We start from the raw sequence: 17,388 nt of genomic DNA on the forward strand, positions 1-17,388 counted from the left end.
TCAAGACGTCGTCTGCAAGAACAAGAACTTATGGTTAGAAGAAATTATGGCAAGTTTGCAATAAAAATGAAATAACAATCATTCTGGATGAGAAGTATTCTACCCCTAGGAAACATTGTACTCAGCCCGCAGGTAGACAAGAAGCACTCGTCCTTGAAGAAGTCCGGATGGGGAATCCAATTCTTGGGAACTATGATGTGAGTCCCATCCCCCATGGGCTCAGTTGTTGTTTCAAAAAATCCCGGCTCCAATATTTGCTCCCGGGCCTTAGTAGATAGCACCGGGAGAAGGCATTTACGTCCAAGAAGAGTCGGCTCAGTATTGTACCAGCGCAGTGTCCGGTTGTGTCTTAAGGTGGGGGAAGAAACCAAATAAAACTTATCCTTCCACCCGGACCATTTCGACACTTTGTCCAAAGTCATCAGGTATTGGGGCAAGGTAGTCAGAGTATACCATGCCCCATGGCCGCCTGGGGCCTTGCTCAAGTAGTGCATATGAGCGAAGGCAGAAAAGCTGGGGTTTATATTTTGAAACTCGCAGGCGGCGATGTAACTAAGAATATTCACCCACGAATTGGGGGTGAGCTGCCAAACCCCTACATCGTACCCCTTAAGAATTTTCCTAATTCCGGGGTGGAGGGGGAACCAGAGGCCGGCTTCGATAACCGCCTCGTAGCAAATGAAGTAGTCTTCTGCATGGTCAATATCATCGCCCCAGGCCATTACGGCGTCAGCCGGAGGAACGATAATCTCCCAGCCCCTTCCAAAGGGGTGCTTTTCTTTGAAGGCCCTGAATCCGCTCTTGAGGATGTCGATGTTACCCGGAAGCATCCGGGTCCTTTTAGGGTTGGGGTTGTCAGCGACCTTAGGCGGCTGCTGATAGTCAGCCGCAAAATTGTCTTGGTCAGAGCCGGAAGATTTGGCCCTTGACCCTTCGCAGGCCTCAGCATCGTCGGCTTCATTAGAGTAGGTGGTACCCTCGCCGCCTACCTCTCGTACCCCGAAGCTCCCGGAAGTAGAGGGAGCCTCTTCGTCAGATCCGCTCTCCTCCCAATCCCTCTGTTCCCCGTCTAGGAAAACCTCATCGGCTGACACTCTCATAGTGCGCCGGCTCTTAGGCCGTATGGCCGTTTGTTTCGTTCTAGCCATTGTGTCTTGCACAGACACAGAGAGGGAGGAATTCGGAGATGAGCATATTGGTTCCGACAGTCCAGAAAAGGCACCCCCTGTTCTAGACTCAGCCGTTCCGGGGGATCGGCTGAGTGTCCTAGGCAGTGCCCAGTGAGTGGATCGAGAACTCATTTATATTCTCTAAAAATCTAGGTATACAGGCGAAGAAAAAATGGTATACAAATTGAAAGGGAGAAAAGCTAAAATGGTACAGGCGGTTACCTCGCTTTTACTCTGAAAAATCTGAAAACCGCTTGAGCCGGTAAACCGGGTGTTGAACTGCTAGCACACGGAAGCTTGAGCCTGTTGTGATGCAGACGGAAGCAGAGGATCTCCCTCCAGAATCTTTCTTTTTCTCTCTCTAAAAAGTCAAATGTGAATGTAAGGTGACAAAAAAGGGGGGGTAACTTTCTATTTATAGAAGGTGAAAGCGGAGGGAAATCTTTGATTTGAAATTCAAATTTTTACCCGTTACTATTCACCTATGAAAGGTGGACACGTGTCACAGGCCCCAAGTGACATGCACGCGCGACCTGCAAGGGGAAACTGTTTAGGGTAAAAATACCCTAGACACGTGGACTAGTGAGAGGAAGCCACGTGTCGAGCTCAGGATGGCCCATGTGGCTTAACATCCTCTTGACACTTGGCGCCCTCAGATACATCTCCGAAATGACGGCCTTCAAGGGCCCAAATCCCTAGAACCGCCGTTATTCGGCGCAGCCCGCTGAAATTTAGGTCAAGTGACCTAGGTAGGGGCACGTTATCCAAGGACCCTATAAATAGGGAGATATTTCCCCACTTTGGGGACACATTCAATCATTATTACACCTGCATTCTCTCACATCAGAGAAAGACCTGAGCTTAGAATCCAGGCAGGTCCCCACCTAAATTTTCGTTCTCTTTATTTCCTTTCAAGTTACTGACTTGATCTTCGGAGGCGGAGCTCCAACCACCCGGAGTCTCCGTTATTTTGCAGGTACAGCTCAGCCGAATCAGGCTTCATGACGTAACTCTCCCAAGGGATAAAAACACCCAAAACATATATTGCCAAAATGATGACGTACAAAGCAACCCCTACATACGGCTATGGGTGCTTAGCAGCCCCTAGCATTACAACCGCTTGAATGCAGCCGACTTCCATGTCGTATGACCCTTTCTTAGCTTGGTTACCGCTTGACCAAGCTTACAATCGAGCTCTCTTGCTAGATCACATCACAGCTGGCTCTTTTTTTTTTTTAATCATAATCATAATAATGATGAATATAATAGCCATTGCAGCCGGCTTTTTGGTTGAACAAAGCAAACATGGCAGCTAGGCTTAATTGAGGTAGGAAACAGTCCTTGCTTCCACCATTGGTGGCTCTAAGCGGCTGCCACCGTTGATAGCTCTGAACAGCTGCCACCATTTATAGCTCTTACCGGCTACCACCATTCTCATTATGCTCTCGGGCTAATTTTGATTCGGCATATTTGCCGCTTGTATATGTGGAGTTAGAAGCTAGTCTCTCTAACCTTGAGATATACTCATCATATTTCTCGTCTTGCTATTGTGAGCAGAACACTTGATGCAGTCTAACTTCTTTAATTAAAATGCTCAAGCATGACATTTTACTTGAATTGTTGCTCACATGGAGCTCGCAGCTTCCCACAAATGGAGATTGGCCATATGTAATATCAATATAATAATGGAGCATCTCGATAGTGCTTGCCATCCGGATAGTTTATTTCTTGACTTGTGTACACACAACTGGTTTTCTTGGTGTCAGTTATCAAGGTGCCACACCAATCCACCATTGCCGGATGCTTGGAGTGTCGTATGATCTCAGCTCTTAAGCGAAGAGTGGATCGATTTTGCTTGTTGGCTATGCTTGTTGTCCGTCCTTAAGCTCTTGGCATGATACTCAGCACTTTGGCCGGATGCCTTGCTTAAAATTTTGACCTCCCGGCTTTTAAGCTAAGAGACGACCACGTATAATGCTTCTTGTGTATGCTAACACAAGAAAAAAGCTTGGCCGCTTGAGTATGCTAACACAAGAAAAAAGCTTGGCCGCTTGAGTGGTTCAACTCAAAATCTTTGGATGCCGCATCGCTTAGTAACTTACAAAGGTTAATGGATATTCTTGCATACGGGTGCCGCCTCATCATAATGGAAGGAAGCTTCCAATGAGCTGGATAATCATGCCGGGAAGCTGCCGCGTGATAATGTTTTTGCCGAGCAACTAAGATAGCCATGGATGATCTTAGTATATTTTGCCACTCACCTAGTGATTTTTATCTATTATTGAATACACCTCACCGCCTCATAATTCATATACACATAGTATTGATGAGTAAGCAGCTCACTGCATTGTATAAATGTAGTTGGGCAGCACTTTTGTGTGCAATAGTAGTAATAAGTAGCTGATAATATGTAGTATATAAGAATATACATTAATGATTGTCGAATTTTAAAGACTATCATTTTAAGAAGTATGTGTACGGGATATATCGGTAGCATCCTTGATAAGCCGGTAAGTTGTACGGGGTATATCGGTAGCATCCTTGATAAGCCGGTAAAAGAGTGTTGTGCAGTTTAAGCCTCGTTAATCGGTAAATAAACCATGTCCTTACCGGCCGGTAAAAGAGTGTTGTGCAGTTTAAGCCCTCGTTAATCGGTAAATAAACCATGTCCTTACCGGCATCACTCTATGCCACGTGGAGAGCTGCTTCTCGTCACGTAACATGTCCCTCTAGCACGTGGAGTGTTTCTTGGGGCCGCGTAGGCACCTGCTGCCTCTAAGGTCGGTGTGCCACCTATTTGTATAGGTGGCACCTGCTTGGTTGTGTTTTTATAAATAGCCAAGAAAATCCCCATTTCAAAGGTAGAATATCTCTCTCTCTCTAAAACAATTTCTCTCTCTTATATCACTTTCTTCTCACAAAGGTACTGATTTTAGCATCAGAGTGGTTATTCCCGGATAACCCCCGGGCTAGCTAATCTGTATTAGCTGTGTAGGTGTGCAATTGGACGGTAAACCATTACCAGCCCTCGGACATTAATGGAAGCAAAATTCAGCAGGAACAATTGGCGCTAGATGGAGGGGATAGTAATAACTTCTATCGTCCAACATAACCTCTCACAGTCATGGAAGGAAGTAAAGAAGCTACAGTACCAGTACCGGAAGTTGAAAACTGACAATATGATAACAGTATCTTTAATGCTAACGCGAATAAAATTGTAAACAGCCTACCAGAAATCGTGATCGAAGATGAAACTCATCTCCTTCACGGCAACACAACAAACATGCCAATAACGCCTGACCGCAATAGAGCAGTAACCCCAGATCCTTTGGAAGGGTTTACCCCGAAGGAACTGGAGATAACGGCTAAGGTTATGCGGGCTATGTCTAAGAAAAGAAAGAAAGCCGAGTTAACGGCAGGGGAGGTATTGGGTGATGTACCGGCAAAGCCGCTAATAGTGAACCTTGAGAGTTAGTTCAATCAGGCGGGACTGCAACCCCTGTTAAGGAGCTGGGGCCGAGAGACCATACCGGTTGAGCGCCAAATCACACGAGGCGCCCAAGTGGGGGATTCAGGTTCTTATCGACATGAGGTTTACAGCGGATTGGAAAGGCGGACAGCCAGGGCGATCATCAGGCCCAGGATATCTCCGTTCACACAAGAGGTACTTGACCAACAGATGGAGAAAATAAAGATGCCATCCAGTACTTACGACGGTAAGGGGGACCCTAAGCGGTATGTAGCAGCTTTTGAGAGTCACATGTTGCTATATACAACACACCGATGCTGTGTGGTGTAAAGTTTTCCCTACAACCATTACCGGGCCAGCTTCGGATTGGTTCTCCAATTAAGAGCCGGGGTCAATTGACTGCTTCGAGACCCTGGTGGAGTTGTTCACGGGTCAATACATAAGTAATAGTGAAAGACAAAGGACATCTGGTGAGCTCATGGCTATTCAGCAACGAAAAGAGGAATCGCTCGGGGATTTCATTAGGCGCTTCAACAACGAGGCTAATACCATACCAAAGTTACAGCAAGAAATTGTCGTGATGGCATTGATGAATGGGTTAGGTGACAACGATTTCAAAAAATACATGTCGCGAAAGTCTTTCCCAAATTTAGAGGTAGCATTTGCCAAGGCTCACAAATACATAAAAAGTGAGGAGCTGCTGAAAACGAGCCATCAAATATCGTCAGCAGAGCCCTCCAGGAGGCAGAATGATAATAGCCCAGACGGGCGGGGTAAGCAGGTTGGAGCCGCAGAGCCAACAGAGATCTGGAAGGCCGGCGAGGGGATTGGGCCGTTATAGAAGCTTACATAGTTAAATACCCCGAGAGAGGCAATTTATTCAGTTAACCAGAATAAAGAAGATTGGATTCGGCCGGCGCCGATGATAACGAAAGGTCGGGACGTGAAGAAATACTGCATGTTTCATAGAGATGTCGGTCATTACACCGAAGAATGTGTTCAATTAAAATAGAACATTAAAGATCTCATATGGAAAGGGCGATTGTCTCAGTATCGTACTCAAACAGGTCCCAGCCAGCAGCAAAGTACACAACCCAGGCAAACCGAGTACCGAAAGCAGGGAGATTCATCAATGCAAGATGTCACCTATAGACAGAATCATGCGGAAACATCCAGACAGGGAAGTATTCCGACAGGGCGCAAAATAACAATCGATGTTATTACCGGCGGACCAGTATACGGGGGTTCCGTAAGCAGAGCGAAGAAAAGTTTGTCGGAATACCGGCACCTAGTGAACGCATTGAGCGTAGAGGAACGACCTCGAACTTCTCCCATGCTTTTGATATCCTTTTCGGAGGAAGATGCTAAGGGAATAGTCTTCCCTCATGATGATCTGTTGGTACTGGTATTGACGGTTAATGGAGCAGATATCAAGCAGGCACTCGTTGATGGCGGAAGCTCCGCCAATATCCTATTTTCTAGAGCTTTTGATGCCATGAGAATTGGCCGAAAATACTTAACGCCAGTGTCTTATCCCGTGATAGGTTTCAACAGGTCACCGGTAAGACCTGAGGGTAGTATAGTTCTTCAGGTGAGAATGGGAAAAGGACCGGTAGTAAGAGATGTTATGGCGGAGTTTTTGGTGATTGATGTGCCATCCGCCTACAACACTATTGTCGGTAGGCCTTTAATTCATGACATGCAAGCTGTAGTCTCGACATACCATTTAACGATGGTATATGTATCCAACGCTGGAACGACAGAGCGTGTACGGGGGAGTAAAACTATGACAAGAGAGTGTTACGTTTCAGCACTAAAACAATCAAGCCGGCAACATACTTGCGAACAGACACCATCTAAGCGAGAACGAGTTCCCTCTACATATGATTTGGCCATGGAAAATTTCGATACTCGGCCGGTAACTGCACCACGTCCTTCCCCAGGGGGCGAGACCGTAGAGATCGAGTTGCAGCCTGGGGTCCCCGGGAGGGTAGTGCGCGTTGGATCTAATATGGATGTCGACACACGCTGCCATTTGGTGGAATTGTTACGAGAAAGTGCTGACGTGTTTGCTTTCTCGGCAGATGAGATGCCTGGAATACATCCTGACGTCATAGTACATAAGTTAAATGTCGACAGGAGAGCAAGACCTATTCGACAGAAGAAAAAGAACTTCTCAACAGAGAAAATAGAGGCTATTCAGTCAGAAGTAAACAAATTCCTAGCGGCAGGATTTATCGAACCCTGCACATATCCCGAATTGCTAGCAAATGTGGTTATGGTTAAGAAGTCGTCAGGGAAGTGGAGAATGTGCGTGGATTTTACGGACTTGAACAGAGCCTGCCCGAAAGATTGTTATCCCTTGCCAAGGATAGACAGACTGGTAGATTCCACTTCCGGTCACGCGCTATTGAGTTTCATGGACGCTTTCTTCGGATATCATTAGGTTAGCTTATATGAGCCAGATCGAACCAAGGCGACATTCATTACCAATGCCGGGGTTTTCTGTTACAGGGCTATGCCGTTTGGTTTAAGAAATGCAGGGGCCACGTATCAGAAGATGGTCGAAAAGGTATTCGCGAACCAGAAAGGAAGGAATGTAGAAGTATATGTGGATGATTCAATTGTGAAAAGCCGTTTGGTTACAGATCACGTCGCCGATTTGAGAGAAACTTTTGAAACTCTTCGGCGCTACCGGATGAAGTTGAATCCGGAGAAGTGTGTGTTCGGCGTTCGGTCAGGAAAGTTTCTCGGGTTCATGGTAAGCGAAAGGGGGAAAGACGCTAACCTTGATAAGATCGAGGCAATTCTTAGTTTACCAGAACCAAAGTGTATAAAAGATGTACAAAAGCTCAGTGGTCGAATGGCTGCATTGACGAGATTTATCAGCAAGTCAGCTGACAAAGCCTTACCATTCTTCGTGATCTTGCTCCAGAACAAACTGTTTGTATGGGGGAAGGAGCAATCCAAGGCGTTACAGGCCGTGAAAAATCACTTGAGGTCCTTACCCATTGTCGCAAGTCCGGAACAGGGAGAAATATTACAGTTGTATATCTCTGCGTCAGCAAAGACGGTACCACCGGTGCTCCTAGTAGAACGATAAAAAACCCAACTGCCAATTTACTTCGTGAGCCACGTCATAAATGCTACCGAGATACAGTATCCGTTAGTGGAGAAAATCGCATACGCAGTAGTTGTGGCTGCGCGAAAGTTACGGCCTTACTTTGATGCACATGTAATTGATATTCTGACAAATCAGCCGTTAGAGAAGTCTTTGCAGAAGATGGAAACATTTGGCCGCCTGAATAAATAGGCGATTGAATTATCTGAATACGTTATTACGTATAAACCAAGGGTATCAATCAAAGCCCAAGCCTTGTCTGACTTCATTGTAGAAACATCTTATTATGGAGAAGAGGAGGGTACCGGCACATGGAAGGTATAAGTTGACGGCTCATCTGCTTCAACCAGCTCAGGGGCTGGAGTAATTATGATCTCTCCCTAGGGAGATGTGTTTGAGTATGCTGTCAAGTTCAAATTCAAAGCCTCGAATAATGAGGTAGAGTATGAAGCAGCCTTGGCAGGGATACAGCTATGCATATCTGCGGAAGCAAAGCGTATTGAGATGACAACTGACTCGCAACTGGTGGCAAATCAGTTCAATGGCACTTACGAAACTCGAGAGCCGAGCATGACGACATATCTGGAAAAACTCAAGAGTATTACATCTAATCTGGAGTATTTCGAAATGAAATTGGTTCCTCGAGCAATGAACACGCAGGCAGACGCGGTGGCTAAACTTGCAAGTTCAAGCTTTAACGATTTAGAGAGGACGGTGATGGTAGAAATTTTGAAAGAAAAGAGTATAGATGAACAGTCTCCTAAGGATGTACATTGTACAAGTGAAGGTCGAGAATGGTATGACGAAATCTTAGCTTACAAAGTACACAACGTCCTGCCCACTGATAAGATTGAGGCGAGAAAGATCAAGAAAGACAGCGTTTGGTTTATTATGTTTCGGGGCACATTGTATAAACGGGGGTTTTCACTACCATTGCGAAGGTGTATAACGGCGTACGAATCAGCAAGGCTGATAGAAGAAATACACGAGGGCGATTGCGGTAATCATACGGGGGGTCGGTCAATGTCCTTGGAGGCAATAAAACGGGGCTACTATTGGCCGACAATAAACGCAGACACCATTGAGTACGTTAAAAAATGCGAGAATTGCCAGAAGTATGGGCCGGTGATTAATCAACCTCCGAATGATTTAACACCCATTCTTAACCCAATTTCGTTCTCTCAATGGGGAATGGACATTATCGGGCCGTTCACGTCGGTAACGGGTGGCCGTAAGCTTTTGATTGTAGGGATAGACTACTTCACCAAGTGGATAGAAGCGGAACCGTTAGCAAAGATCACAGCAAACGAGGTGAAGAAGTTCATCTGAAAGAGCATCTTCACCCGATTCGAATTGCTGACTGCAATGGTGTATGATCACGGCTGTCAATTTGATTGTGGTCCGGTAAAAACTTTTCTCAACATTTATAAAGTAAAATTTGCGTATGCGGCGGTGTGTCACCTGCAGTCAAATGGGCAAGCCAAGGCCGCTAACAAGCAAATACTGGGGGCAGTCAAGAAAAAGGTGGAGGACGCCAAAGGCCTGTGGGCGGATCTGATACCCGAGATTTTATGGGAAAATCGTACGAAAACGAGAGAAACTACGGGTAAATCACCTTTTAACCTTGCTTTCGGCTCGGAAGCAGTGGTTCCGGCGGAAGTGGGACTACCTACTTTCCGCGTACAACACTTCTGTGAAAGTCAAAATGATTTGCTGCTTCGACAGCAATTGGATTTTCTACCGAAAGTGAGGCTGACGGCCGCCATAAAATCCGCTGCATACAAAAACCGGATGAGCCATGCTTATAATCGGCACTTCAATTATCGGCCCATGGAAGATGGAGACTTAGTTTTGCGTAGAACGGCCGCAACCGGCAAAGGGAATGCAGAGGGTAAATTTATTGCAACTTGGGAGGGGCCTTATCAAATATATGAAACACTTTGGAAAGGGTCTTATCGGCTAATGACCCTAGATGGAATTCCCCTAAAGAATGTTTAGAACGCTAGTGTGTTAAAGAAGTATTTCATGTAAAGTTTAATGTGTTCTATTTTGCGTAGTATAAATTTAGATGACATGTTGTCATGCGTACGTTTATAGTATTCACTAGCATTGTAAATTGTTTTAGTACCCATGAAATACAATCACTCTACCTACATTCGATACGATCTGATCACAGCCTACTAGCTGACTCGGACGTTCAAGTGAGGATAAAAGAGAATGAAATGGAATAACAATGGATCTCAAGGGGAGTTGAAAGTGCAGTCTGATCCACTGCCTTTGCTCGGCCTGATAAAGGTTGGATATGTAATCTCGGTATGCTTCACATCCGATAATTAATTACAGGAATTACAGAGTTTTCCCAAATTTTATTTACGAATAAATTTTGCCGAAAAACTCGGGGAGTATAGGTAATGGGTAACTTTAAAATTCCGAGAACAGAGTTGATTACAGGCATTACAGAGTTTTCCCAAATTTTATTTACGAATAAATTTTGCCGAAAAACTCGGGGAGTATAGGTAATGGGAAACTTTAAAATACCGAGAATAGAGTTTATGCAAAAAAAAAGGAAGTTGTGTTAAAAGCCAAGAAATCGTATTAAAAACTGAGAAAACGATTATAAAAACGATTCAAGATATACAAGCATCAAATATTAGATATAAAAAATATATATATAAAAAATAAAAAATAAATAACGACCATAATATAAACAGGAAACACACGATAGCAAGAATTATAGTAATACATAAAATAAACCAATCGCTCAAAAGTCAAGTATCTGATCGGCTATATATCCAACATTAAAAGAAAAATATTGTACGATACAAACAGAGATAATTGTTTTAAATACAGAGAGCGGTTACAGAACAGATGACCCACATAAATCCAATGGTGACTGCCCTCCTTGTCAATCCTTGTTGGCCTCCACTGCTGTTTCAGCCGCCTTACCGGGCTCTTTGTCAGCTTCATTGTTAGAGGGACCGACAGACCCATCTTTACCAGCATCAGTGGTAATATTTCTAATAAGGGCGTCATCAAACTCCACTTCTGGCAGTTCACGTGGGTCTAAGTTTGTTATCACAGAATGCGGTGGGAGCTCGTCAAAATATTCACTCTCATAGCTGGTAGAAGAGTGGTTCATTTCCTCATTAAAAGCCTTCTCGACAGCCTGCCATTTTGTTGAGTCCCACCCTTCAGCTTTACACACACAGCAATGCGCGGAGACCCAACCAGCCGTATAATGGTCAACAAGCAGGTTAGCGTAAATATCCGGTTAACGGCTCGGCGTCTGATACTTGGCTTTTCACGCTCCATCTCTTCCAATCTGCCGGCCAGCGCCGCCTTAGCCTCTCTCTCATCCTTCAGACTTTGCTTAAGGCTGGCTACCTTCTTCTGCAACTGCTCTTGGTTCTGAAGCTTTTTTTTTAGGTCCGACATCTACTTCTGCAAAACGTTCATGTTGGTCTTCACCTTGTCGCGCTCCTTGATAACGGCCTTGCAAGCATCGTCAGCCTTCTTCAGCTTCGTCTCAGCTTGATCGGCAGCACGCTGGTAGTACTGGTACATATGTACCACCTCCACGGCAGAGTTGACGGTCTAGAGATAATGTTAAATTGGCCGTTAGTCACATAAATAGTACATATGTAAATAAACGTAATAAAATAACAAGGATTCTTTGTTGTCTTACCCGGAGCATGTTGTTCATTAGCTGGCCGCAAGGGGCAGCAACGCGGTTGACAGGCCTGTCGGCTGGCGTCGCCAAATCCTTTAGCACCCTCCAGCCCATGCTCCCGCCAGTGCTAGGATCGTCGTAGAGAAAAGACTCACCATGATTACATTGATCTGGAGATGCCATGGATCACCGGCAGCACCAAAGGATACAACCAACTCGTCAGCAACTTCTTTCGGAATTCTGACATGCGGAATCTCGAGGAAGTCACCGACAAGAGTCGGGAAGAAAGCATTTTTCCTGGGGCCGCCAGAGCGTGTCGAGATGACTGTTTGACTCTCCTTGTTCGGAGGCTTGTTGATGTTGGCCACCTGGTCGGTTCTGGACTTGCTGTCGGCCCCAGGACCAGTTGGATCCCGTAAGATGACTGTTAGCTTTTTCGGAGGATGGGGATCGGTCTCGTCCTCCAGATTAACGACCCCTTCCGGCCATGTCTCTTGTGCCTCCTGATGGAGAGGTGTCGAATCGCCATCTCGTTTTTTCTGCTTCTTTTGTTGCTCTCGGTCGGAGGATTCAGACATCCTCTTTGACGCATTGCCGCCACCCCTTTCCACTGCTAAAGTACGGGGTTTGACAACACGTTCGGTAGGAGCCATGTCTTGCTGTCTCGTTCTTTTTCTTTTTGAGGCTCTAGTGGCGAAAATGGGAAGGGTGTCGTATGACGTTTTTGCCGATCTGGGCACTGTTGCTTCACTCTCCCGTCAGGATACAACCCTAGTCGGCTGTAGTCGAGTTTGTCAATACCTGGTGGTAAAATCACTGATAATAAACATCAATACACCGACATTATAAAGGTAAACATATACATTTAAAAAAAAAAAAAAAAAAAAAAAAAAAAAAAAAAAAAAAAAACAGAGGCATAAGTAAAATGTACGTAGCCAGGTAAGAGAATAAGCAGGAAAAACACTTATCAAAATTAATTTCAAATGCAAAGCATAAGTACAGTAAAGATAAATATAAGTAAATGTATATAATTTATAAACATTTCCATACCAAATGCATCGGTATGGCAGAGACCGACATGAGATAAAGGGGCGTTGCCTAGTATATAATTACAATGGGGCAACCACACCCCCGGAACAACTTTATTCTTCTTACCAACACTAACATATGTACAGTTAAACCACCTAAGAGATTTTTTCTCCAACTTTCCTAACGCTCTCGACCGTATGGTCTCGAACATAATGTGAGGGTGGTAAAATGTCCTACGGACGATAAAATCATCAGGAACACTCATAAAATAAAATTCTTTCTTCCAGTTCTTGCAACTGGTCAATTTTGGCCACACAGTGCATTTCTCGGGAGTAGTATAAAGAGACCACCATCCGGGTGACTGGCTATCTCTCGTTATCCAGTGCAACCTCCGAAAGAAGTTCAAGGTAAGGGGAAAGTCCATAAATATCATAACCCATACAAGAGAGACTATATTTCGGATGGTTGGAGGCGTTAACTGTGCAATTGATACATTCCAAGCCCTGAATATTTTTTCAATATAGTGATGGAGTGGAAACCGTAAACCAAATTCGAAGTGTTTGGCATAGACAACAATGTGGCCGGGAGGGAAGTCCAAAGCCGTTTGACCTTCGCTTGGTAATCTGAGTTCATAGCCGTCAGGTTGACGGTAGAAGCGTTTACCATGTTGACAATAGTCTTTCTCAGTGGCTGTCTGCAACCATATCGGATCCACAACAGACTCAATATCTCATAACTGTTAGGGATTTCTTGGGGTTCTAGGTATTTCGGATCATCCTGATCTGAATTGTATTCCTCGTCGAGACACTCTTCTTCTGCGATCTGAGCAGCAAGATTGAAGCCGGCCCGAATTTCCTCGTCGGTCTCGTCATCTTCTTCCTCATCATCTTCCCCTTCCCCAAGCATTTTCGATTCCTCTGCATCGTCTTCATTACCGATGCTTTCACCCCAACTTTCTTGTCGTTCCAGGCTATCCTCAACTGACAGGATATTTTCTTCTCTGATATCCGAAGCTTCATGCCCAGGATCAACATCTTCTTCCTCACCAGAGCGTCTACTGCTCTCACCAACCTCACGTTGGTAACTAGTGTGTTTCGTTCTCGGCATCCTGTCAATATTAGTGTCGTATTGATTAAACTAATCCAAGTTTGACCTCAAATGATAACGAACGCTAATAGGCACAACGCCGGCAATCTTTGTGTCCTCTGGGATATCGGGGTTGATAGGACGCAAAGCCTTCTCGGTGTCAGCAAGAAACTTATGACGGTAATAAGCTTCTCTTTCTTCTACAGAAGATAAGGGTGTACAGAGTTCAGCCTCATTGGCTTTACCTGTATTCGCATGCATTCCAGAACCAGACATTTACAAATAATGAAATAAACGCAAAATCTACTTAACCACAAACCAGTGAGAAATCGAAAAGAAAGTTATGGTTTGTTACCTCTTTTGAACTCAACTCTTGAAAGCGTAACTCCGGAATTAAATGTCCTTCGTTTACAAACACCGGTCTAAAAACAACTGAACAAACCTTCGACAAATCGACTCCTGAATCGCAGAAATATGTGTGGACTACAAGCGAAATGAAGTGGAAATTTTTCGAAATTTTTTCGCAAAGAAAGATGAAGGGGTTAAAAGTACGAAATTTGCTATTTATATTGTCCAAATGAAGCGGTTAATGTGACATTTACTGCATGCAATCCAACGGCTGTAATAAAACGCCTTTTCAAAACACCCTACTTTGATGACTGACATGTGCCCCATTACTTTATTACATTTTCCCGCCAATTCTTAGGGAAATATTTCAAACGAGGGTGAAAATGTATTAACTCATATTTTTGGTTTTCGTTTTCAATTGAGCAAAGCCTATCGGCAATTAGCTCACTTGGGGGGCAAATCGTAGATTTTTTCGTTTTCAATTGAGCAGAGCCTATCGGCAATTAGCTCACTTGGGGGGAAAATCGTAGATTTTTTCGTTTTCAATTGAGCAAAGCCTATCGGCAATTAGCTCACTTGGGGGGCAAATCATAGATTTTTTTCATTTTCAATTGAGCAAATATTATCGGCAATTAGCTCACTTGTGGGGCAAATCGTAGATTTTTTCATTTTCTCATTATTCTTTCTTGGTATATTACGCAAAGCAGCACCATGTTCTATCACAAGTGAGCACGTTAGTTTTACTAACATCCTCACTTGGGGGGCTAGTTGTACGGGATATATCGGTAGCATCCTTGATAAGCCGGTAAGTTGTACGGGATATATCGGTAGCATACTTGATAAGCCGGTAAAAGAGTGTTGTGCAGTTTTAGCCCTCTTTAATTTGTAAATAAACCATGTCCTTACCGGCATCACTCTATGCCACATGGAGAGCTGCTTCTCGTCATGTAGCATGTCCCTCTAGCACGTGGAGAGTTGCTTGGGGCCGCGTAGGCACCTGCTGCCTATAAGGTCGGTGTGCCAACTATTTGTATAGGTGGCACCTGCTTGGTTGTGTTTCTATAAATACCCAAGCAAATCCCCATTTCAAAGGTAGAATCTCTCTCTCTCTCTCTAAAACACTTTCTCTCTCTTATTTTACTTTCTTCTCACAAAGGTACTGACTTTAGCATCGGAGTGGTTATTCCCGGATAATCCCCGGGCTAGCTAATCTGTATTGGTTGTGTAGGTGTGCAATTGGACGGTAAACCATTACCAGCCCTCGGACATTGACGGAAGCAGAATTCAGCAGGAACAGTATGTCGATATTATCAATTATGCAAAGCATTTTATTGTTAACATGATGAATTGATGATGACATAGTATAAATATTTGTAGCTAGGCTCGCGTCTTTTCATCATCAATTACTATTTTAATTCTCTAACATGCCGCTTGGGTTATTATTCCCACACATGATAACTGAAATGTAAACTATCAAGTTTAGTAAAATAAACTTGCTAGCTCACAAAAGCATGGGAGTATGGAAGTGCATGAGTACACTTGACGCATGTATCTCACTATTTACAATAGTTTATTCTATCTATGAAAAACAATTGTATTATTATTATTATTATTATTATTATTATTATTATTATTATTATTATTATTATTATTATTATTATTATTATTATTATTATTATTATTATTATTATTTATTATTATTATTATTATTATTATTATTATTATTATTATTATTATATACTAGTTTTGTGCCCGTGCGATGCCCGGGTTGTTTATTGGATTTTAAGATATATTTTTAATTTATATGTCAAATTTTAAAACATATTATTGATACAAAATTAGTTAAGAATTGATGTGTTTTTGTGACGATTTAAACTTGTAGACATGTAATAATGACTAATAATTATAATATTGGTGAAAAATATTTCTTGACCCGTAACCTGAAATAATGACCCTGCCTAAAATGATAGGTAACTCGACCTGATTTACAGGTCTACACACAGTAATAAAATTATATTAGATTGTGAAGTATATTATTTTAATTGATTAGAATATATTATAAACAATGGATGTGTTACATTTTGAACTAACTTAACAAATATTAGCCACCTTAACAGTCCGCTCTGGCCGACTATCGTCCAGAGGAATATCAATGTTTTCACCAGCCGGATGGGGACGAAGGTCGTCTGATTATGCTCCCCGATCAGTGATTGCCATTGATTCTCTTTTTTTACCACCACCTGCTGATTATGCTTTTGGCGGCTGGTGGTGTCGGATGGTCATCCTTGATATCATCAAGGTCTATTGGCTCTTTTCCCTGACCGGTTGCAGCTACCGCAAGCTTGGGGTCCGAGATATAGCATTCTCAAGCCGTCTTTTGGTCCCCGTTCAGGGAGCCAACAATCCCATCATCCTTCTCATACTTGACAAGCATGAGAGCAGGAATCATGACTGCCTTGCACTTGTTAAGAGTGGTTTGGCCAAGGATAAGATTGTAGTCGTTCAGCTCTTCAACCACCAGGAACCGGATGGTCATGTGCCGACCGCTACCTTTTTCCCCCATTCGGATGGGCAAATCAATGCGTCCGACTGGATGTACAACTCCTCCACCAAAACCCACAAGGAGATGGGAGACATCCATCATACTACCCGGCCTGTATTTAAGGTTGGATAGACATTTGCGGCTGATGATGTCTATGGAGCTTCCTGTGTTAATCAAGATGCGACCAACAAATTGGTTGGCTACTTTACATTCTATGACCACAAGGTCGTCATGCGGCCGACGGAATTCGCCCCTTTCCTTTTCAGTGATGATAACTTCTGGGGAGGCAGATTTTCTTGCCGCCTGTCCCCCATCAACATAATGGACCATCTTTCTTAGACGGTCTTTTTTGCCCCTGATGGTCGGACCACCACCGGCGAATCTGCCTGCTTTCGTATAAACCGGTTTGTAATCCGTTTTAGAGCTGATAGCAGGTTGGGAAGTCTTTTTTGTCGACTTCCCAAGATTCGATTTAAAATCCACTTTGGACTTCACATAAGATTTCAGCGCTCCTTTGTCGGCCAGACGATTAAGCATCTGCTTGAGGCTGAAGCAGTCATTTGTATCATGTCCGACATCCTCATGGTAGTGACAGTGCTTGTTCTTGTTCCGCTTTTCAGCGGAACCAGTCATAGGAGTCGGCTTCTCTAGAGTTAGCCGATCCTTAATCTCCATGAGGATGGAGTAGCTGTCCTTATGGAACTTGTACCTTGGAACATACGATATTTCACTTTTTCTTTTTCTTCTAGGCCAGATGATTAGAGTTATCAACCGCCCAGATCTGTTTTTTCTTTTTGCTCTCTTCTAGTTTTAAAGACGGCTGAGAAGGGCGACTCTCCTTCTATCGGTCAGACTTTTGAGTCCGGCTGTTTATTAAGGGAGTAGAGCTCGGTCGCTTATATATAAGCGTCCGCGTCCATCAGGGTTCCTTGGAGGGTGAAGATTTTCTTGCGG

At 43.8% G+C, this 17,388-nt stretch overlaps 2 protein-coding genes across 2 annotated transcripts; one reads left to right on the plus strand and one right to left on the minus strand.

Annotated features, from left to right (window-relative positions):
* The first annotated feature begins 5,116 nt into the window (after nt 1-5,116).
* Nucleotides 5,117-5,479, plus strand: LOC110709339. The gene has a single exon (XM_021887553.1). It carries the CDS (start codon nt 5,117-5,119, stop codon nt 5,477-5,479), a length of 363 nt encoding a protein of 120 aa, XP_021743245.1.
* A 10,778-nt stretch (nt 5,480-16,257) lies between these two features.
* LOC110709340 lies at nt 16,258-17,067 on the minus strand. Its single transcript, XM_021887554.1, has one exon. It carries the CDS (start codon nt 17,065-17,067, stop codon nt 16,258-16,260), a length of 810 nt encoding a protein of 269 aa, XP_021743246.1.
* Between the last annotated feature and the right edge of the window lie 321 nt (nt 17,068-17,388).

This window comes from Chenopodium quinoa, unplaced genomic scaffold (assembly GCF_001683475.1).
Source record: "Chenopodium quinoa cultivar QQ74 unplaced genomic scaffold, ASM168347v1, whole genome shotgun sequence".
NCBI classification, from domain to species: Eukaryota; Viridiplantae; Streptophyta; class Magnoliopsida; order Caryophyllales; family Amaranthaceae; genus Chenopodium; species Chenopodium quinoa.

What these genes read in the sequence shown, in the direction of transcription:
- LOC110709340 (XM_021887554.1), bottom strand. Translation starts at nt 17,067, where the DNA reads ATGACTGGTTCCGCTGAAAAGCGGAACAAGAACAAGCACTGTCACTAC.
- LOC110709339 (XM_021887553.1), top strand. Translation starts at nt 5,117, where the DNA reads ATGGCTATTCAGCAACGAAAAGAGGAATCGCTCGGGGATTTCATTAGG.